We start from the raw sequence: 22824 nt of genomic DNA on the forward strand, positions 1-22824 counted from the left end.
AGCGCCACCTTTTGCTGCGATTACAGCTGTAAGTCGCTTGGGGTATGTCTCCATCAGTTTTGCACATCGAGAGACTGAAATTTTTGCCCATTCCTACTTGCAAAACAGCTCGAGCTCAGTGAGGTTGGATGGAGAGCGTTTGTGAACAGCAGTTTTCAGTTCTTTCCACAGATTCTCGATTGGATTCAGGTCTGGACTTTGACTTGGCCATTCTAACACCTGGATATGTTTATTTGTGAACCATTCCATTGTAGATTTTGCTTTATGTTTTGCATCATTGTCTTGTTGGAAGACAAATCTCAATCCCAGTCTCAGGTCTTTTGCAGACTCCATCAGGTTTTCTTCCAGAATGGTCCTGTATTTGGCTCCATCCATCTTCCCATCAATTTTATCCATCTTCCCTGTCCCTGCTGAAGAAAAGCAGGCCCAAACCATGATGCTGCCACCACCATGTTTGACAGTGGGGGATGGTGTGTTCAGGGTGATGAGCTGTGTTGCTTTTACGCCAAACATAACGTTTTGCATTGTTGCCAAAAAGTTCGATTTTGGTTTCATCTGACCAGAGCCCCTTCTTCCACATGTTTGGTGTCTCCCAGGTGGCTTGTGGCAAACTTTAAACGACACTTTTTATGGATATCTTTAACCACCTTGGCGGTAATCCCGAGCGTGACTCGGGGTTAATTTTTCATATCAGGAGCGGTAACCCCGAGTCACGCTCGGGGTGGATTGCAGAGAGCGCAGCGGTGTTCTCTTACCTTATCCTGGCGATCCAGCGATGATCTCTCATTGCTGCGACCGCCAGCCGAGAGTCCCGCCGCTCCTCCGTCCCTCCGTCGTTGTGATCACTTCCTAGTTCCGTTCCCTGCAGCAGCAATGCTGCATGGGAGCGGAACTAGGGAGGGAAATTCAAAAAAAAAAAAAAGTTGCACAAAACACATTTTATATTATATATATATATATATATATATATATATATATATATATATATATATATATATATATATATACATATATATATGTGTATATATATATATATATATATATATGTGCGCATATATATTATATATATATATATATATGCACACACACACACATATATATATAAAATTATATTATTGATTCAATTATAATTCATGCGTTATATATTATATATATATATATATATATATATATATATATATATATATATATATATATATATATATATATATATTATATATATATATATATACACACACACACACACATATATCTATATATAATATATAATGCATGAATTATAATCTAATCAATAATATAATTTTATTATATATATTATATATTAAATAATAAAATAATATTATTGATTCGATTATAATTCATGCGTTTGTGTTTCAAATTTATCACATCTGGGATGTCTACTAGAGTCTTGTTTTGGTCAGGTTTAAGTCAGTAATTACTAACAATTGTAGGCCTATAATACATAACGCCAAATTTCCATGAAAAGAATTGTACCGCTTTTGGTATATAATTCCTGACATAATCATACCGCCAGGGAGGTTAAGAAATGGCTTTCTTCTTGCCACTCTTCCATAAAGGCCAGATTTGTGCAGTATACGACTGATTGTTGTCCTATGGACAGAGTCTCCCACCTCAGCTGTAGATCTCTGCAGTTCATCCAGAGTGATCATGGGCCTCTTGGCTGCATCTCTGATCAGTCTTCTCCTTGTATGAGCTGAAAGTTTAGAGGGACGGCCAGGTCTTCGTAGATTTGCAGTGGTCTGATACTCCTTCCATTTCAATATTATCGCTTGCACAGTGCTCCTTGGGATGTTTAAAGCTTGGGAAATCTTTTTGTATCCAAATCCGGCTTTAAACTTCTCCACATCAGTATCTCGGACCTGCCTGGTGTGTTCCTTGTTCTTCATGATGCTCTCTGCGCTTTAAACGGACCTCTGAGACTATCACAGTGCAGGTGCATTTATACGGAGACTTGATTACACACAGGTGGATTCTATTTATCATCATTAGTCATTTAGGTCAACATTGGATCATTCAGAGATCCTCACTGAACTTCTGGAGAGAGTTTGCTGCACTGAAAGTAAAGGGGCTGAATAATTTTGCACGCCCAATTTTTCAGTTTTTTATTTGTTAACAAAGTTTGAAATATCCAATTAATGTCATTCCAATTTATGATTGTGTCTCACGTTTTGATTCTTCAAAAAAAATTACAGTTTTATATCTTTATGTTTGAAACTTAAATGTGGCAAAAGGTCGCAAAGTTCAAGGGGGCCGAATACTTTCGCAAGGCACTGTATTACCTAAACTCATCACAAGTTATTATATCAATACTACTATTTATACTTGTATAGGGTTGAATATAATGGTAAATATAATTGCATGTAAAAATGTGTTATTATCATCTGCTATGATGTAGGAATCAGTAAAGATCACATTATCCTGATACACCTACCACTACACACTGCCTACTACTATACACTGCTCTACCACTACACACTGCTCTACCACTATACAGTACACTGCCCTGCCACTATACACTGCCCTGCCACTATACACTGCCCTACCACTATACACTGCCCTACCACTATACACTGCCCTGCCACTATACACTGCCCTACCACTATAGCCTACCACTATATACTGCCCTACTACTATATACTGTCCTACCACTACACACTGCTCTACCACTATATACTGGCCTACCACTACACACTGCCCTACCACTAAATACTGCCATACCCCTACACACTGCCTACTACTATATACTGCCCTACCACTATATACTGCCCTACTACCACACACTACCTACTACTATATACTTCCCTACCGCTACGCACTGCCCTACCACTATACACTGCCTACTACTATATACTGCCCTACCACTATACACTGCCTACTACTATATACTGTCCTACTACTAGACACTGCCTACTACTATATACTAACTAAATAGAATATCTACGCCTATCCCTGGTGCAGCAAAAAAACAGGGGCGTAATAAAATAGAAAGACATGTGCCACGTCCTGAATGTCAGAAATGCAAAAAAAGGGGGAGAAATAAATGGACTTTGAGGGCACCGTAATAAAAAACATAACACTTTATTTGGGATAGGTATTAAAACCACAGAAGTGTGTATCGACTGATCAACATGGACATTTCATTGATCAGGGGATGCAAGTGATAGGTGAGTGGGGGGAACCTCACCACCTGAGACATACAGTGCAACAAACAATACAAGATTGCATTTAAATGATATACAAAAGAAAAATAGGGCGCTATACGCTGCACACAGACCGCACCACGGTGCAGGCAACGCAGAGCGTCCTGTACAATATAATAACAACTTCCAAAAGGAAATAGGACAATATATCCAATTGCTCTACATGTTTCGCCTGGTGTTCAGACTTCATCCGGAGCGGTTTGGAATATAAATTCTGTGTGGTAGGATACAATGGAATTAGTATAATAACATAACATCAGAAAAAAGGAACATTGATGTCGCAAATTGGGTATGTCCAAACGATTAACACATGTCGCCAGTTGGGACACAAGCTGGCAGATTGCTAGAGTGTTAACATCTAAAATAGTACAGCTGGCACGGGGGGGGGGGGGGGGGGAGGAGATGGTATACTCCCCTCCAGTCAAGGTCAAACTGGGTGGGCTATAGATCACCGATTCAAGGGTCTCAGGAGTAGAGGGATCACTATGGGGAACAAGGGAGAAAGTAGCAAGACATAAAGGATCGTGTAGTCAGGTAACAATACCTACCCATAGGAAGATGTTGTTGGAGCCAACCAATAGGCACCAAAAATAATAGACCAATCTTGTAATACGTAATCACGAGGGGTGATCTGTTGAGGTAGCTGGAGGAGCACGCGCTCCAACCACTTTCAAGGTTGTTCCCCCTCATTGCAGACGCCCAATGGTTGGGCTTTTGCCATGGCTGGAATCTTATGTGTCTACCTCCCTATATTTAACATCATCTATTTATGTATCCGATATCCTATTTACATATTTCTGTCTTTTTTCCTTTTGTTTTTCTTTATAGATGCGGCTGCCACTGGGGGATGTTGTTATGTCTTGTTCCACTGGGTGGCGCTGTTTCATTGTCAACGGTATGCTCGAGTATATTGGGTTTCACTATGCGGCCGGGGAGCCACATTGAAACGCTTCCTGATGGAGGCTTTTGATGTGGCATACGAGCCCAATAGACCCTCGGGTCTCTGGTGGGCTCCTCCCCCCCCACGCTCTGCCAGCCCGGCGTTTTCCTACCCTCTTACGCACGGCTTCTCGGCGCATGCGTGGGCGGGACGGCCGGGGTCAGATTGACGTCACTTCCGGGTGACTCACTGACCCGGGAACAATCGAGCTATAAAGGAGGCAGATATCCAGCCTCCGTTATGGTGGTCATTCCCCATCCGGGGGTCACTGATCTGGGTTCCTGAGGAGCATTTGGAGGACGCACTGCATGGTAATTCCTATCTCCTTACTTCGTCTCTCTGTCTATTTAGAGTCCCAGTCTAGTCCCTAATTGTCTATCTGTTGCTAGCTTCTCTCGTTCTGGAGGAACTGCCTGCTATTTTACTATATGTCTTATGTCTGGCTATGTATGGAACAGGTGAGTATACACTAGCTTTAATACCGACATTGGCCACCCTTCACGGCCTCTGTCCCTCGACATCTGACACTTCCTCCCTTTTGTCTTTACTCTTCAGGTGTTGGTGTTCCATATATCTAATCTACCTTCCTGATTAAGGCTCTCTAACCCTGTGGGTGCCGTTTCTCGTTAATGCTGCTATTTTTGCTTTCTGCATCTCCATTTTCGTGGGATATGTCCTGGCTTGGGTACATTGCTACTTGTTGCTATAATTACCCCCTGTTACATCTTTTGGATGCCATCATCCGCTACTTTAATTGGCTCTATGACATCTTACTCCCTATCACAGGCATACCCTATATTGTGACTACCTGATTACCTTTTAATCTGACCCTAAGCAGCGCGTGCTCCTCCAGCTACCTCAACAGATCACCCCTCGTGATTACGTATTACAAGATTGGTCTATTATTTTTGGTGCCTATTGGTTGGCTCCAACAACATCTTCCTATGGGTAGGTATTGTTACCTGACTACACGATCCTTTATGTCTTGCTACTTTCTCCCTTGTTCCCCATAGTGATCCCTCTACTCCTGAGACCCTTGAATCGGTGATCTATAGCCCACCCAGTTGGACCTTGACTGGAGGGGAGTATACCATCTCCTCCCCCCCCCCCCCCCCCTGTGCCAGCTGTACTATTTTAGATGTTAACACTCTAGCAATCTGCCAGCTTGTGTCCCAACTGGCGACATGTGTTAATCGTTTGGACATACCCAATTTGCGACATCAATGTTCCTTTTTTCTGATGTTATGTTATTATACTAATTCCATTGTATCCTACCACACAGAATTTATATTCCAAACCGCTCCGGATGAAGTCTGAACACCAGGCGAAACATGTAGAGCAATTGGATATATTGTCCTATTTCCTTTTGGAAGTTGTTATTATATTGTACAGGACGCTCTGCGTTGCCTGCACCGTGGTGCGGTCTGTGTGCAGCGTATAGCGCCCTATTTTTCTTTTGTATATTATTTAAATGCAATCTTGTATTGTTTGTTGCACTGTATGTCTCAGGTGGTGAGGTTCCCCCCACTCACCTATCACTTGCATCCCCTGATCAATGAAATGTCCATGTTGATCAGTCGATACACACTTCTGTGGTTTTAATACCTATCCCAAATAAAGTGTTATGTTTTTTATTACGGTGCCCTCAAAGTCCATTTATTTCTCCCCCTTTTTTTACTACTATATACTGCCCTACCACTACACACTGCCCTACCACCACACACTGCCCTTCCACTACACACTGCCACTATATGCTGCAGTGTGTCAAAAACTGGCTTTTTTTATTTTTTGTACACTTTTTTAGTGAATGGGTAGGGGCACGATTCCGATAAGCCCCCCACCCACAGACCCCCAACAACCACAGCCCAGGGTTGTCGGGAAAAGGCCCTTGTCCTCATCAACATAGGGACAAGATGCTTTGGGTGGTACCCCAAAGCACCGTCCCCATGTTGAGGGCAAGCTGCCTGGTATGGTTCAGGGGGGGGAGTGCTTGCTCGTCCACACCCCCCCCCCCCATCCTGCATGCTCGGATAAGTGTCTGGTATGGATTTTGTGGGGCAACTCACTTCTTTTTTTTAATTTTTAACAGCAGGGCTCGTTCCTGCGCCCTTCGCATTTTTTTTTTTTTTATAATTTGGGCATTCCAGATCCAAATCCATACCATGTAAGAAAAATATACCAAAGTGTTTTCCCCGCACCTGGTATAAAATTGTAAAATTACTATATATACGTTTTAGCAGCTGCTATAGAAAAATTGGGTAGATAATGGAAAAAATAGCCTAATAGTGAGGCTACCTATAGCGCTTGCTGGTATGTTTTAATTAAGGTTTGTATTAAGGTGTAAAAATACCAGCAAGCGCTATAGGTAGCCTCACTATCAGGCTATTTTTTCCACATCCATACAAGTCTTGAAGGGACTGGGGGGGGGGGGGACCCTACACCATTTTTTTTTTTTTTTCATTTTTTTATCTGTATTGCCGGGAGCCGACAATACATTATAGCCGTGAGCAAATTTAAGCTACATTTTTCCCTTTAGAAATGTCAGTATTGCTGCAGCAGGCTCCATACATCGTACAGATGCTCCACTTTACAGGCACATTAAGGGGACCCGATATTTAAAGGAATTTTTCATAAGTATTATTAAAATCACTGCTGCTGTAAAAACTATCGTTTTTAAACATTTTTTTTTTTGCATTGATGCATGTCCCCCAGGGCAGTACCCGGACCCGCATACACCTTTTATGGTAATAATTTGCACATAAGCCTTTAAAATGAGGACTTTTGATTTTTCATGTTCATGTCCCATAGACTTTAATAGAGTTTGCATGTTCACTTGAACATTTCCCCTGTTCGAGATGTTCTGGTGCGAACCAAACGTCTTGGATAGTGTTGGATTTTTTTATTCATTAGTCTCGTGGTATTCCAGATGGTTTTACATCAATGTTTGTTATATGAGGGGGGAGGGGAGTGTACACTGTGACCTGACTGTGATCTGTATTCTGTCTTTGCAGGATATGTCCTGGGTGTTCAGGAGGAAATATTCACCTGGCCAGGATCTGACCTTCTCCTCCCCATCAGACATCATCTCATCCTCAACCATACTGATAGACAGAGATGTGATGGGTTTTTCTGGTACTATCAGGAATCAATCAGACATAGACAAAGAGATATTGCCAGATACCAGGGTTGTGAGCTGAAGGTGATAAAACCTTTCCCCAATACAAGGATATCAGAGAATGGAAGTCTGATCATATACAATGTGACTCTGGAGAATGAGGGGAGATACGATGTGTATTTACTGAACTCTACAACAGGCCATGTGTTGAGAGATCTCTACATCATCCATGTAGAAGGTAAGTCCCATCCAATCCCCTCCTCCAGTCCTAGCAGTGTCCTCCCCGCTCCGTGTCTTTATATCCATACATTATATAGTAGAAGATCTGGGAGAGACGTATGTACAATGTCCTCTGCTTACTGCCCCACCCCCACCATTCCCTGTGGATTCAGATCTGCAGTGCTCAGCCCTCCTGCATTTTGTGACCTTAACTGTGCTGTGCCTTCTGCTGGGGGGCAGGGGGGTTGGAACGCCGAATGTGAGCCAGGTCTCTTTATTAGCACCTGACGTGAGGCCCAATGTGTTAGACAAGTCTTTTTTTGGCACCCAACATGTGTTAGATCTTACAATTTATGGCAATGTGACAGATCCCCAGTACACACGCACAATGCAGCAATCTGGAGACCTTGGAGAGGATTTCCGTGACCCCAGTTTGGGCTCGGACCTTCAGGCTGACTTCTGACTTGGATGGAACTGCCTTTTCGCTGTAAGCTGGAGTTCAGTTTACTGGGATGGAGCTGATTCGCCAACATTGGAGGGTGGAGCTTCTGACAACTGTAACCAATCAGATTTCACCTCTTAGGAAAAGGAGCAGGGGATTCTGATTGGTCTCTCTGGGTAGACCCTCACCTTCGTGCTCTAATGAATCAGCTCTGCTATGAGGACTCCATGCAGCCAATCTGAATGGTGGGAGTTCTGCTGATGGATGGGTGACATTGGTGGATCTCCAGCTGGAAACACAGAGGGGGAGTGAAGATCTTATCCATGTACGGCTCTTGAGACCCTTCATCCCAGTGGAATCCACCAAGAACCACTGGATGGGGGTCTCCATTAAAAGGAACTCCTCGCATCCTGTTTTGTATCATCCACTTTGTATTAAAATGTACAGAATATCTCTCACACAGCAGTAGCCATGTACAATATACAGAGTTGTATAAAGTACTCGAAACCCATACTTGAGTAAAAGTACAAGTGCTCGATCAAAAAGTGACTTGAGTAGAAGTACTAAACTATTCAACATTTTTTGTACTTAAGTATTGCAAGTAGTTTTTTGCTACTTAAGTACTGAAAGTAAAAGTACAAGTACTGTGTTATGTAAAGAAAAAAGGCCCACTGTTGCAAGTTTTTTGCTCAGTGGAAAAAATATAACGGACTTTAAAGGCACATAACAGGCAGGTAGATTTTACTTGTTTAAAAAAACATATATATTTTATTAATCGTATTTTAAAATATTTTCCAAAAACCAAAAAGATAAACAAAGACATACAGCATTGAGTGTATTAAAATCCAAAATTATACTATGAATCTATATTGGATACACAGACATTTATGCAGAGTTGGCAGATGGTAAATACTGTAATTTATGGTCTGAAGAGGTCGACGCGTTTCGCCTTAGCTTCTTCTGGACCTCAGACGTTTATATATTTTTTCTTTGATAAAAGTAGACAAAAAATATAATTAATCAACAGTATACATTCGTCATATGTTCCTTATAGTTCTTAACATCATGGCTAAACAGAAAATTAGGTACATCCACCAACCTCCTTTAATGCAGTAGAACTATGCAGTCTGTGATGGCTGGCAACCCATAACCTTCATAGCATAGGGGATAAAGACTAAAACGAGGGGGGAAGACTATAGCTTCAGCCCATCTGTATTTTAGAGACAATAAAGGGCATATGAATTCTACAATATTGTTTCAGATTGTGTTTCATATGTTAGAAAATAAATATTCTCCCATAATTACCTATAATTCCAGAAAAGACTGGATAACGAGGGACGGTAGTGTGGCGGGTAACGTAGTCAGCAGTCCAAATCTTGTCTAATAAAAAGAAATATATCCATATGTCTATATGTGTATGTATCACAATTTGATTTAACGTTGTGTGTATAGATCCTTGCATTCTATTATATAGTCTACCATTTTACCTTATCTTAATCGGCAGAAATCAAGCTTGCGTCTCAAGGCGCTATCTTGTTATCCAAGTATAATGGATGATCAATATATATATATATATATACTTTCCGATAAGAAGTTCCACTGGACCTTTTGTGTCTATTTAATCTATAATCAAGACCACATATACATACTGCATTAGACTTTGGAAAAGATTATATAGCTATATTTCATCTGGGATTCGATATACTTACATGTTTCTATATGTCTCCCTAAGAGATTTTTCTGTTCTGCCCATGATGGCATGTCACAGCAGAATTCACCACATGAATCTGTGTCTATTTATTCCAGTCAGTGGAGATAGGGGAGAGATTAGTCCTCTTCCAAAAAGATGGCACTAAGGGGAGGATAAAATGCATATCTATAGTCCCAAAGGTATTGCCACAAGGTATAATCAGTGCTGTATTTTGGCCTAGGCCAACAAGGCCCAGGCCTAGGGCGACACTTTGCAGGGGGGCAGCAAAATAGCCACCCTCACCTCCATCTGAGACTCCATTAGCCAGTGGTTGCTAGAGCCGCCTGGCGTCTAGCAATCAGTGACATCACACCTCCCACCCCCCCTCCTTCTCTCTCCCACCCCTCTCCCTCCCACCCTCTCTTCTTCTCTCTCCCACCACCCCCTCTCTCTCTCTTTACCTCCCCCTCTCTCTCCCCCTCTCCCTCTCTTTCTCTCACCTCTTGCTTTGTCTCTATTTCCCCCTCTCCCCCCTCCCTCTCTCTCATCCCCCTCTCCCTCTCTCACCCTCCTCTCTCTCTCTCTCTCTCACCCTCCTCTCTCTCTCTCATTCCTTCCTCTCTATCTCTCTCTCATTTCTCCCCTCTCTCTCTCATCCCCCCTCTCTCTCTCTCATATCCCCCTCTCTCTTACCCCCCTCTCTCTCTCTCATCCCCCCTCTCTCTCTCCCAACTCCCTCTCTCTCTCTACCCCCCATCACCCTTTCTCTCTCTCCCCCCCCCCCCCAACACCCTCCCTCGCACCCTCTCTCTCCCCCAACACACTCTCTTTATCTCCCACCACCCTCTCTCTCTCTCCCACCACCTTCTTCCTCTCTCATTCTCTCTCACCCTCCCTTACCCACCCCCCTCTCCCTCTCTCCCACCCCCTCTCACCCCCCTCTCGTGAGTTCTCAGGGGTTCTTGCTGGGACTTGTAGTCCTTCAATTTTGGAGGGAGTCACATCTGTTAAACAGGAAGGGGTGGGGAAAATTTACATATGAGGAGGGCGCCCAATTTTAGTCTTGCCTAGGGCAGCTCAAAACCAAAATACACCACTGGGTATAATATCTTTTTCTTAGGTTTACTTACTGTGCCACGTGTCCCCGCCAGCTTGCACACCGTCCTACACAAGTCTCTGTTTGTTATGTGGGCTATATACCCCCCTCTCAACACATTAGCCGCTATTCGGCTCAGGTGTTGCCGTACTAATTGCGGCGCACCGGATGTGCGTCATTCGTTTCCCTCCATTTCCTGTCGCGGCGCACCGGAAATACTTCTAATGTTTACTTCTGGCGGCTGCGTTCATTGGAACGCATATCCGCCGGAAGGAGGGAGACAAAGCGGGTCAGGTGGAAGAGGCGTTCGCTCACCAGCAACCCCAGAGGGGGTGGGTCATCGCCGCCCTGCCACTCCCACAGACTGATCCGCTCCGTATCTGAACAGTCTGTGTATACACAGACTTGTATAAAGTACTCAAAATTTCTACTTGAGTAAAAGTACAAGTGCTCGATCAAAAAGTGACTTGAGTAGAAGTGGAAGTGCTCGCAGAAAAAGTTACTTAAGTAGAAGTACTAAAGTATTCAACATTTTTTTTACTTAAGTATTGCAAGTAGTTTTTTCAAAAAATTTGCTACTTAAGTACTAAAAGTAAAAAGTACCAGTAGTTTTGAAAAAAAAATTCTACTCAAGTACTGAAAGTAGAAGTACAAGTACTGTGTTATGTAGTTATTAAAGAAATAAGTCAAAAGTTTGAACATCATATTGTTTTTATTATTTCAAATGATTTATTCAAATGATTAACCTGTGTTTGTTAGTAGTTTCTTGATGCACTTTAAGTGCTGTAGCACCATTTATTTGTTTGTTTCATATTTTCTTTTTATTGGAAAGATTTGGTATAGCAGCTTTTATTATACACAGCCTTTATTTTCGTATGCGCTGATTTACAAATGACATTATACACATTTTTTTGAGCTTTATGCAACCTGCCATCTACTGTTCTGGCAGTGGTAATTTTTTTAAAAGTAACGAGTAACTATGCAGCACAAAAAAAAAATACTTGAGTAGAAGTATCGAAATCATCGAAAAAATGTAGTGAAGTAAAAGTAGAAGTAGGAGAAAAAAATTCTACTCTAGGAAAGTACAGATACCGCATTTCGGTACTTAAGTACAGTACTTAAGTAGTTCTACTTCGTTACTATACATCTCTGTGTATACATGGATACATGTCTGTGTATCCAATATAGATTCATAGTATAATTTTGGATTTTAATACACTCAATGCTGTATGTCTTTGTTTATCTTTTTGGTTTTTGGAAAATATTTTAAAATATGATTAATAAAATATATATGTTTTTTTAAACAAGTAAAATCTACCTGCCTGGTATGTGCCTTTAAAGTCCGCTCTATTTTTTCCACTGAGCAAAAAACTTGCAACAGTGGGCCTTTTTTCTTCTCAATAATTAGGATTATGGCACACAAGGGATAGCTCTGTTCTCTTTTCCTTATACTGTGTGATGTAGTTATTAAAGAAGTCAAAAGTTTGAACATCATATTGTTTTTTATTATTTCAAATGCAGCTTTTATTTATACATACAGTAGCATTTATTTCCGTATGCGCTGATAATACACAATGTTTTGAGCTTCATGAAACCTGCCATCTACTGTTCTGGCAGTGGTAATTTTTATAATAGTAACGAGTAACAATGCAGCACAAAAAAAAAAATATTGGAGTAGAAGTATTGAAATCATCGAAAAAATGTAGTGAAGTAAAAGTGGAAGTAGGAGAGAAAAATTCTACTCTAGGAAAGTACAGATACCGCCTTTCCGTACTTAAGTACCGTAGTGAAGTAGTTCTACTTAGTTACTATACATCTCTGCCAATATACAATGTTCCTAGAGCCGATTGCCCAGATGAGATTGTATAGCGCTGTGTATGGGGGTCACATGACTGAAGGAAATGGGTGTAATGTTAGTGGGGTGATTTAGTGTTTGGGGGAGACGTGCACACAGACACAATCTATCTCCTCCAGTCTCTAGGAAGATGTCTGCACACCTGTTTATAGGTAAGGATGGGGGAGGGGCATGCTGTGTATATATTGGACCTTATCAATGGAAATGATTGTCTTTCTCAGTTCCAGTGTCAGTTCCGCTCCTCCATGTCTTCTGTCTCCGGAATGGCAGCGCTGAGATCTCCTGCAGGGTGGAGGCGGGAACAAAGCCGAATATCCGTCTGTCCATCATTGGAGGATCCCAGGAGAGATATTCGGCTTCCAACAATAACATTACAGCCAATGTGGGGTCACCGGGCCCCTGGAACATCAACTGTTCTGTGGAAAATAGGATTAGCCAGTCAGAGGAAAGCAGAGCTGGCGTCACCTGTTCAGGTGAGGAGAAATCGGGGGATGGGCACGGAGCCATTTAAACTGAACAGGTGGGAGGGGGCAGAAAACAGATAAGCATTGAGCTCCGCCTACTAACTAAATAGAAAAAATATATATATATATATATATATATATATATATATATACAGGATTTATAGATTTACCTTACATGTTTTATTTTTAGTCCTGACCATAATAAATAATATCAAAATGAATACAGTGCCATGAAAAAGTATTCACACCCCTTGAAATTTCCAACATTTTCTCATGTTACATCCAAAAATGTAAATATATTTTATTGGGATTTTATGTGATAGACCGACACAAAGTGGCCATAATTGTGAAGTGGAAGGAAAATGATAAATGATACAAATAAATCTGTGAAAAGTGTGGCTGCATTTGTATTCCCCTTTCTCTGCAATTACAGCTGCAAGTATTTTTGGGGATGTCTCTACCAGCTTTGCACATCTAGAGAGGGACATTTTTTCCTATTCTTCTTTGCAAAATATCTCAAGCTCTGTCAGATTGGATGGAGATCGTCTGTGATCAGCAATTTTCAAGTCTTGCCACAGATTCTCATTGTGATTTAGGTCTGGACTGTGACTGGGCCATTCTAACACATGAATATGCTTTGATGTAAACCATTCCATTGTAGCTCTGGATGGATGTTTCGGGTCGTTGTCCTGCTGGAAGGTGAACCTCCGCCCCAGTCTCAAGTCTTTTGCAGACTCTAACAGATTTTCTTCTAAGATTGCCCTGTATTTGGCTCCATCCATCTTTCCATCAACTCTGACCAGCTTCCCTGTCCCTGCTGAAGAAAAGCATCCCCAGGAACATGATGCTGCCACCACCATGTTTCACAGTGGGTATGGTGTTTTCAGGCTGATGTGCAGTGTTAGTTTTCCCCTTCACATAGCGTTTTGCTTTTAGGTCAAAAAATTACATTTTGGTCTCATCTGAGCAGAGCACCTTCTTCCACATGTTTGCTGTGTCCCCCACATGGCTTCCCCCAAACTGCAAACGGGACTTCTTATGGCTTTCTTTCACCAATGGCTTTCTTCTTCTCACTCTTCCATAAAGGGCAGATTTGTGGAGCGCACGACTAATAGTTGTCCTGTGGACAGATTCTCCCACCTGAGCTGTGGATCTCTGCAGCTCCTCCAGAGTTCCCATGGGCCTCTTGGCTGCTTCTCTGATGAATGCTCTCCTTACCCGGCCGGACACCACCAGGGAACTGTCATTTACAATCAGGAGTAGTGGTGGAGCATCATCGTCATGGAGGATATTGTGGATTGAACAGCGCTACGTGAGATGTTTAAAGCTTGGGATATTTTATTATAACCTAACCCTGCTTTACACTTCTCCACAACTTTATCCCTGACCTGTCCTACCTGTGTTCCTTGGTCTTCATGATTCTGTTTGTTCGCTAAGGTTCTCTAACAAACCACTGAGGGCTTCACAGAACAGCTGTATTTATACTGAGATTAAATGACACACAGGTGGACTCTATTTACTAATTAGATGACTTCTGAAAGCAATGGGTTCAACTAGATTTTAGTTAGGGGTATCAGAGTAACGGGGGGTGAACACAAATGCCCCCCCACACACACTTTTAACAGATATATTTGTAAAAAAATTTGAAAACCATTTATCATTTTCCTTCCACTTCACAATTATGTGGCACTTTGTGTCGGTCTATCACATAAAATCCCAATAAAATACATTTACGTTTTTGGTTGTAAGAGGACAAAATGTGGAACATTTCATGAGGTATGAATACTTTTTGAAGGCACTGTCTATTCCCTTTATGGCTTTTATTATCAGAGGTCAGAAAAATATTTATAAACATAGTGACACATAAAAATTTCTGTCACCATTTAATCCACAGTCTTGAATTTGTGTTTCTTGTATGAATTTACATTCCGGTTCCAGTCTTCTGGAATAATAATGGACCAGCTTTGGGTTCAGGCTGAACATAAGCCTGACCCAACCCCGGTCTATCTGATGTTCAATGAACAGGAGGACGCAAAGTGGCCAGATTTGTCCAGTTCCCCCTCCCCAACCTCTGGCTGTCATTTAGCAGTGATATCATTATTGTCAGTAAATGACAGATCCCTGCCAGCTTCGATCTGTTTGTAAACAATCCAGGGAGGACTCAGGGTGACATCACTGACAAAATGTGGTCAATGACAAAACCCAGGTTCCCAAATGCTGTGTTTTACATTTCAGCACCACCAGGGAACTGTCATTTACAATCAGGAGTAGTGGTGGAGCATCATCGTCATGGAGGATGTTGTGGTCCACAGGAGGACTTATCAGAACCTGGAAGCCCCTTTAACCACTTGCTGTCTGCCCCATAGCAGTTTTACTGCTACTTGGTGGCAGCTGAACGCCGGACTACATACATATACGTGATCCGACTGTTTTGGGTAGGGGACGTATCAGAACCCGGAAGCCCCTTTAACCACTTGCTGTCCCCCCCCCCCTAGCAATTTTACTGCTACATGGTGGCAGCTGTGCGCAGGGTCACGTACATAAACGTGATCCAGCTGTTTTGGGTAGGGGGCGCTCTTTGGTCAATGACATCGCCCAGGTTCCCAAATGCTGTGGTTTACATTTCAGCACCACCAGGGAACTGTCATTTACAATCAGGAGTAGTGGTGGAGCATCATGGTCATGGAAGATGTTGTGATCTACAGGAGGACATTTCAAAACCGGGAAGCCCCTTTTACCACTTGCCGTCCGCCCCAAAGCAGTTTTACTGCTACATGGTGGCAGCTGTGCGCAGGGTCACGTACATAAACGTGATCCAGCTGTTTTGGGTAGGGGGCGCTCTTTGGTCAATGACAAAACCCAGGTTCCCAAATGCTGTGGTTTACATTTCAGCACCACCAGGGAACTGTCATTTACAATCAGGAGTAGTGGTAGTGCATCATCATCATGGAAGATGTGATCTACAGGAGGACATTTCAAAACCGGGAAGCCCCTTTTACCACTTGCCGTCCGCCCCAAAGCAGTTTTACTGCTACATGGTGGCAGCTGTGCGCAGGGTCACATACATAAACGTGATCCAGCTGTTTTGGGTAGGGGGGGCTCTTTGGTCAGTGACCTCACCCAGGTTCCCAAATGCTGTGGTTTATTTCAGCACCACCAGGGAACTGTCATTTATGATCAGGAGTAGTGGTGGAGCATCATCGTCATGGAAGATGTTGTGGTCTACGGGAGGACCTATCAGAACCTTGAAGCCCCTTTGACCACTTCCTGTCCCCCCCCCAAAGCAGTTTTACTGCTACATGGTGGCAGCTGAGCACCGGATCATCTACATAATATACGTGATCTAACTGTTTTGGTAGCGGATGCTCTTTGGTCAATGACATCACCCAGCTTCCCAAATGCTGTGTTTTACATTTCAGCATCACCAGGGAACTGTCATTTATGATCAGGAGTAGTGGTGGAGCATCGTCATGGAGGATGTTGTGATCTACAGAAGGACATTTCAGAACCTGGAAGCCCCTTTAACCACTTGCTGTCCCCCCAAAGCAGTATTACTGCTACATTGTGGCAGCTGTGCGTGGGATTATGTACATATACGTGATCTGACTGTTTTGGGTAGGAGATGTTCTTTGGTCAATGATATCACCCAGGTTCCAAAATGCTGTGTTTTACATTTCAGCATCACCAGGGAACTGTCATTTAAGATTAGTGATGTCGCAAACATAAAATTCGCCGTTCGCGAACGGCGAATGCGAACATCGTCGAATGTTTGCGAACCGACGAACATTGCGAACAGCCATAGACTTTAATAGGCAGGCGAATTTTAAAACACACAGGGACTCTTTCTGGCCACAATAGTAATGGAAAAGTTGTTTCAAGGGGACAAACACCTGGACTGTGGCATGCCGGAGGAGGATCCATGGCAAAACTCCCATGGAAAATTACGTAGTTGACGCAGAGTCGGATTTTATTCCATAAAGGGCATAAATCACCTAACATTCCTAAATTGTTTGGAATAACGTGCTTTAAAACATCCAGTGTGTGTATACGATCAGGTATGATGTTGTATCGATCAGGTAGTGTAAGGGTTACGCCCGCTTCACAGAGACAGACCAAACTCCCCGTTTAACGCACCGCAAACATCCGCAAACAGACCACAACCGACCAAAATGGGACAGGAACTGGGCTTTAAGGGTTAGGGTTAGGGTTAGGTTTAGTGTTAGGGGCTAGGGTTAGGGTTACGGTGAGATACTTAGGGTTAGAGTTAGTAACCCTACCCCTACGCCTCTAACTCTAACCATCTAACCCTAAGCACTAAAAATAACCCTAACCCTAGCCCTAACCCTAATTCTAATTGTTTTTCTGGTTCTGGACATGCTACAGAGCTGAAACTTCACAGGTACACTTTTTAGACCCCCCAGACAATAAATCACACAAAAAAAGTTCTTAAAAATTGAAATTTTTTGTTAGAGAGCCAATTATTGGAAAAATTAAAAAAAAATAAAAATAAAAAATTTCTTTGGATTTAGCATCTGGGGGGTCTAAAAAGTGTACCTGTGAAGTTTCAGCTCTGTAGCATGTCCAGAACAAGAAAAAAAAATACGAATTCGGGTTAGGGCTAGGGTTAGGCTTAGGGTTAGGGTTAGGGCTAGGGTTAGGCTTAGGGTTAGGGTTAGGGTTAGGGTTAGGGTTATTTTTATGGCTAGGCTTAGAGGGTTAGGGTTAAGGTTAGAGGGTTAGGGTTATGGTTAGAGGGTTAGGGTTAGGTTTAGTGTTAGGGGCTAGGGTTAGGGTTACGGTGAGATACTTAGGGTTAGAGTTAGTAGCCCTACCCCTACCCCTCTAACTCTAACCCTAAGCACTAAAAATAACCCTAACCTTAGCCCTGACCCTGACCCTAGCCCTAGCCCTAACCCTAACCCTAACCCTAATTCTATTTTTTTTCTGGTTCTGGACATGCTACAGAGCTGAAACTTCACAGGTACACTTTTTAGACCCCCAGACAATAAATCCAAAGAATTATTATTTTTTTTTTTTAAGTTTTTTTTTTTTTAAGTTTTCCAATAATTGGCTCTCTATCAAAAATGACAATTTTTAAGAACTGTTTTTGTGTGATTTAGTGTCTAGGGGGTCTAAAAAGTGTACCTGTGAAGTTTCAGCTCTGTAGCATGTCCAGAACCAGAAAAAAAAGATCATTTTTCAGTAGAGCAGGGATGGTGGGAACCCCTTTTACACCTATATGATCTTTTTTTTCTGGTTCTGGACATGCTACAGAGCTGAAACTTCACAGGTACGCTTTTTAGACCCCCCCAGACACTAATCCAAAAAAAGTCATGCCTGCCACCGTATATATCAGTGGTGGGTGGGCAGTGGCACTGCAGTGGGCACAGTACACTCTGTGGACCTGACAGTCACTGGCACCCAGGCAACTGCAATTATAAAAAAAATATATATATTTTTACTTTGCAAGCTGCTGTGCCACCGTATATATATCAGTGGTGGGTGGGCACGCAGTGGCACTACAGTGGGCACAGTACACTCTGTGGACCTGACAGTCACTGGCAGCCCAGGCAACTGCAATAATAAAAAATATTTTTTTTTTCAATTTATTGCAACAAGATGCTGTGCCAACGTATATATATCAGTGGTGGGCAGTGCACTGCAGTGGGTACAGTGCACTCTGTGGACCTGACACAGCACTCACTGCAATTATGACAGAGGAAAAAAAAATATTTTTTAAAATGCCAGGTACTGTGCCTGCGCCACCCGAAATGAGTGTGGTGTGCACACAGTACAGTCTGTGGTGGGTCTGTGGCCTCTCACACACAGCGGGCAGGCAACTGCAGTGTACAATAGATATATATATATATATATATATATATATATATATATATATATATATATATATAAAGAAAAAACTCAATTACCAGCCCTTAAAAGGGCTTTTGGGGACACTAGATATATATATATATATATATATATATATATATATATATATATATATATATATATATATATAAATTACACAAATACCAGCCCTTAGAAGGGCTTTTTGGGGTGCTGTCAGGATGCTGTCCTTACAGCAGTAGTGGACCAAGAACACTGACTAGCAAGACCAGGAACACTGACAACTGTCCCTAGCTATTAACAGCAGCAGCAGCTCTCCCTGCTCTCACTAACACACACTGCTTCAGAATGATCTAAGATGGATGCTGCCCTTGCTTATTTATAGGAGGTGGGAGGGTGTGGGAGGGAGGTATGCTGATTGGCTGGAAATGTGCCTGCTGATTGTGAAGTTCAGGGTCAAAGTTTGCCTCAATGATGAAGTATAGGGGGCGGACCGAACATCGCATATGTTCGCCCGCAGCGGCGAACGCAAACATGCTAAGTTCGCCGGATACTGTCCGCCGGCGAACAGTTCGGTACACCTCTATTTAAGATCAGGAGTAGTGGTAGAGCATCATGGTCATGGAAGATGTTGTGATCTACAGGAGGACATTTCAGAACCTGGAAGCCCCTTTAACCACTTGCCGTCCGCCCCAAAGCAGTTTTACTTCTACATGGTGGCAGCTGAACGCCGAACTACATACAGTACATATACGTGATCCGACTGTTTTGGGTGGGGGGCGCTCTTTGGTCAGTGACCTCACCCAGGTTCCCAAATGCTGTGGTTTACATTTCAGCACCACCAGGGAACTGTCATTTATGATCAGGAGTAGTGGTAGGGGCATCATCGTCATGGAGGATGTTGTGGTCTACGGGAGGACTTATCTGTCACACTCAGTCTGTTTAATAATCCTGTGTGTCCCTGTGTATGTGTTTTATAAAAATAAGCCGCTCTTTACAAGTATAGAGTGCCACTCGCTGCTCACGTGACCCGCCACCTCTCTCCTCCTCTCCTCTTCCCCTCATCCTCCCCTCCCAACTGAAATCAGTGAGGAATCCTTGGCCCCGCCCGCTGCAGGCAGCTGTCAGCCAGAGAGAGGAGAGAGCCGACAGGTCACGTGAGCGGCACTCGGCCCTCTGAAAACTGGTAAAGAACAGCTTATTTTTTTAAAACACAGACACACAGGCACACATGATTATTGAACAGACCAGACAGAATGGTATAAAGTGGCTTAACAACCACTTAAAAGGGGAAGTTGAGATTCCAAGGGGGGGGGCATTTGCCCCCCCCCCCTTGCCCCTACCTGCGGATGCCCATGATGCTGTGGTTTACATTTCAACACCACCATGGAACTGTCATTTACAATCAGGAGTAGTGGTAGGGGCATCATCATCATGGAGGATGTTGTGGTGTCAGGGATACCACATGCAGGCATCCAGCAAGGGTGATCAGATCAGTTGGCTGCACTAAGGATTCGGGACCCAGACGGATAAAGGTGTGAATAAGTTTATTAAGCTAAATGACACATTCCAACACCAGCACCAGTAGACCGTAAACAAGTAAACAAACTATAAATGTAACAGCGCAAAACCCCAATAGTAACCTAACAAACTATATACAAAAGGATGGAGCAAACAATAGCAGGACAGGGACAGGAGACAAGGAAAGCAGGGAGCCAGGTACAGGAAGCAGGGTACAGGGAACAGGACTCAGGATCAGGATCCAGGTTTAACCACTTAAGCCCCGGAGGATTTGGCTGCTTAAAGACCAGGGGGTATTTTGCGATTCGGCACTGACATCCTTTTTTTTCCCACAAACAGAGATTTCTTTTGGTGGGATTTGATCACCTGTGCAATTTTTAGTTTTTGCGCTATAAACAAAAAAAGAGCGTCAATTTTCCAAAAAATAACATTTTTCAAATTTTTTTATATGAAATTTCCCCCCAAAAAATGTAAAAATCAAAATTTTTTAACATTTTCGGCCAATTTGTTTTATGCTACATATGTTTGGTAAAAAAAAATCGCAAAAAGCTTATTTTGATTGGTTTGCCCAAAAGTTATCGCGTTTACTAACAAAGGGAAAGATTTTTGTCATTTTTGTTGTTTTTTTTTTTAACGCGTAATGGCCGCGATCTGCGATTTTTTTTGCAGTACTGCGAGATTGCGGCGGACAGATCGGACCCTTGACTGACATTTTTGACAGTTTTGGGGTTACCAGTGACATTTCTACAGTAATCAGTGCTATACATATGCACTGTTACTGTAAAATTACACCGGCAGTGAAGGGGTTAACTTTATTTGAGAGGGAGGGGCTGTGTGTGTCCCTAGGGGCGTGATTCTAACTGTGATTGGCTGTGGCTTGAGCTGTAGAAACAGTGATCAACGGTCCTACATAGTAGAACCGTGTGATCACAGTTTCTACACAGGGGAGAATGACAGGCTGCTTGTTTACACAAGCCGCCTGCCTTTCTCCCTCTCCCCTGACGATCGCTGAGTGAGCGGCGGACATCGGGTCCGCCGGTCACACGCGCGGGGGGGGGGGTCCGTGACCACGCGGGAGCGGGAGCGCGGCCGCGGCGCGTGGTCGCTCCCCAGAGCCTCACAGGCTAGTGACGTACCGGTACGTCACTCTGCCTCTGAGGGGCTGACTGCCGACGTATATCTACTTGCGGCAGTCGGCAAGTGGTTAAGGATCAGGCTCAGACAGGGACACGGCTAGCAGAGAAAATACTGAAGCACTGAACCTCGGTGAAGGGCGGGCTTATATTCCCTCAGCAGTCCTCCTCGGGTGCAGCCTAATTAAAAGTACAGTCCAGCTGCTGAGAGACACCTGCTGGTGGGCCCTGGAACTGTGCCCCTCAGTTCCAAGAACAACAGTGCCACCAGCAGTTGACCCACGTAATGACACTGATCCTGACGTGTGATCTACAGGAGGACTTATCAGAACCTGGAATCCCCTTTAACCACTTTTTGTCTGCCCCATAGCAGTTTTACTGCTACATGATGGCAGCTGAGTGCCGGATCACATATATATATATATATATATGTGATCTGACTGTTATGGGTAGGGGACGCTGTTTGGTCAATGACATCACCAAGGTTCCCAAATGCTGTGGTTTACATTTCAGCACCACCAGGGAACTGTCATTTATGATCAGGAGTAGTGGTGGGGCATCATCATCATAGTGGATGTTGTGGTCCACAGGAGGACTTATCAGAACCTACAAGCCCGCCATATACTGTATATGTGATCCAGCTGGTTTGGGTAGGGGCGCACATGCGTGCTACTGGTGGCTCCCTTCTACTGTTATCACACACAACAGGAGCCCAGGACTCGATGTCCGCTGGTACCCACCAGTTATCCACAGCAGAGAGGTAGAACGGGGGGTCTGTCTACTGTATGTAAACAGGCAGATCACCATTCTGACAGGAGGTAAAGGATGGAATTTGTGTTCCTGCAAAGCAGAGACATGGATCCATGCCTTCCCCTAGTAAAAGCACCTCCCACACTGTAGTAAAACACTGGCTAGGCACACATTTAACCCTTTAATCGCCCCTGATGTTAACCCCTTCCCAGCCAGTGTCATGAGTACAGTGACAGTGCATTTTTTTTTAGCACCGATCGCCTTATTAGTATCACTGGTTCCCACAACGTGTCAAAAGTGTCATTTAGTGGCAGAATGTCCGCCACAATATCGTAGTCCCACTATTTGCCACCGTTACTAGTAAAAAAAAATTAAAATAAATAAAAAAATGTCAGTGTTTGTAGATGCGATAACTTTTGAGCAAACCAATCAATATACACCTTTGTAGCAGATTAAATTGTCCTAAATTTTTTGAAGAAATTGTATTTATTTTTTATTGGATATGTTTTATAGCAGAAAGTAAAAAAAATA

At 43.0% G+C, this 22824-nt stretch overlaps 1 protein-coding gene across 1 annotated transcript in view; it reads left to right on the forward strand.

Annotated features, from left to right (window-relative positions):
* The window catches only part of LOC309547911 (uncharacterized protein), a gene marked incomplete at both ends in the record, with an annotated part of 267527 nt that overhangs the window by 68259 nt on the left and 176444 nt on the right, over window positions 1–22824 (forward strand). Inside the window, 2 exons of the mRNA XM_082247911.1 lie at window positions 7173–7514; window positions 12800–13051. Of these exons, the coding sequence (XP_082104037.1) occupies window positions 7173–7514; window positions 12800–13051 (594 nt within the window). The remainder of the gene's footprint in view (window positions 1–7172; window positions 7515–12799; window positions 13052–22824) is intronic.

Source organism: Pelophylax lessonae (genome assembly GCF_965119305.1).
Source record: "Pelophylax lessonae genome assembly, chromosome: 2".
Lineage (NCBI taxonomy): Eukaryota > Metazoa > Chordata > Amphibia > Anura > Ranidae > Pelophylax > Pelophylax lessonae.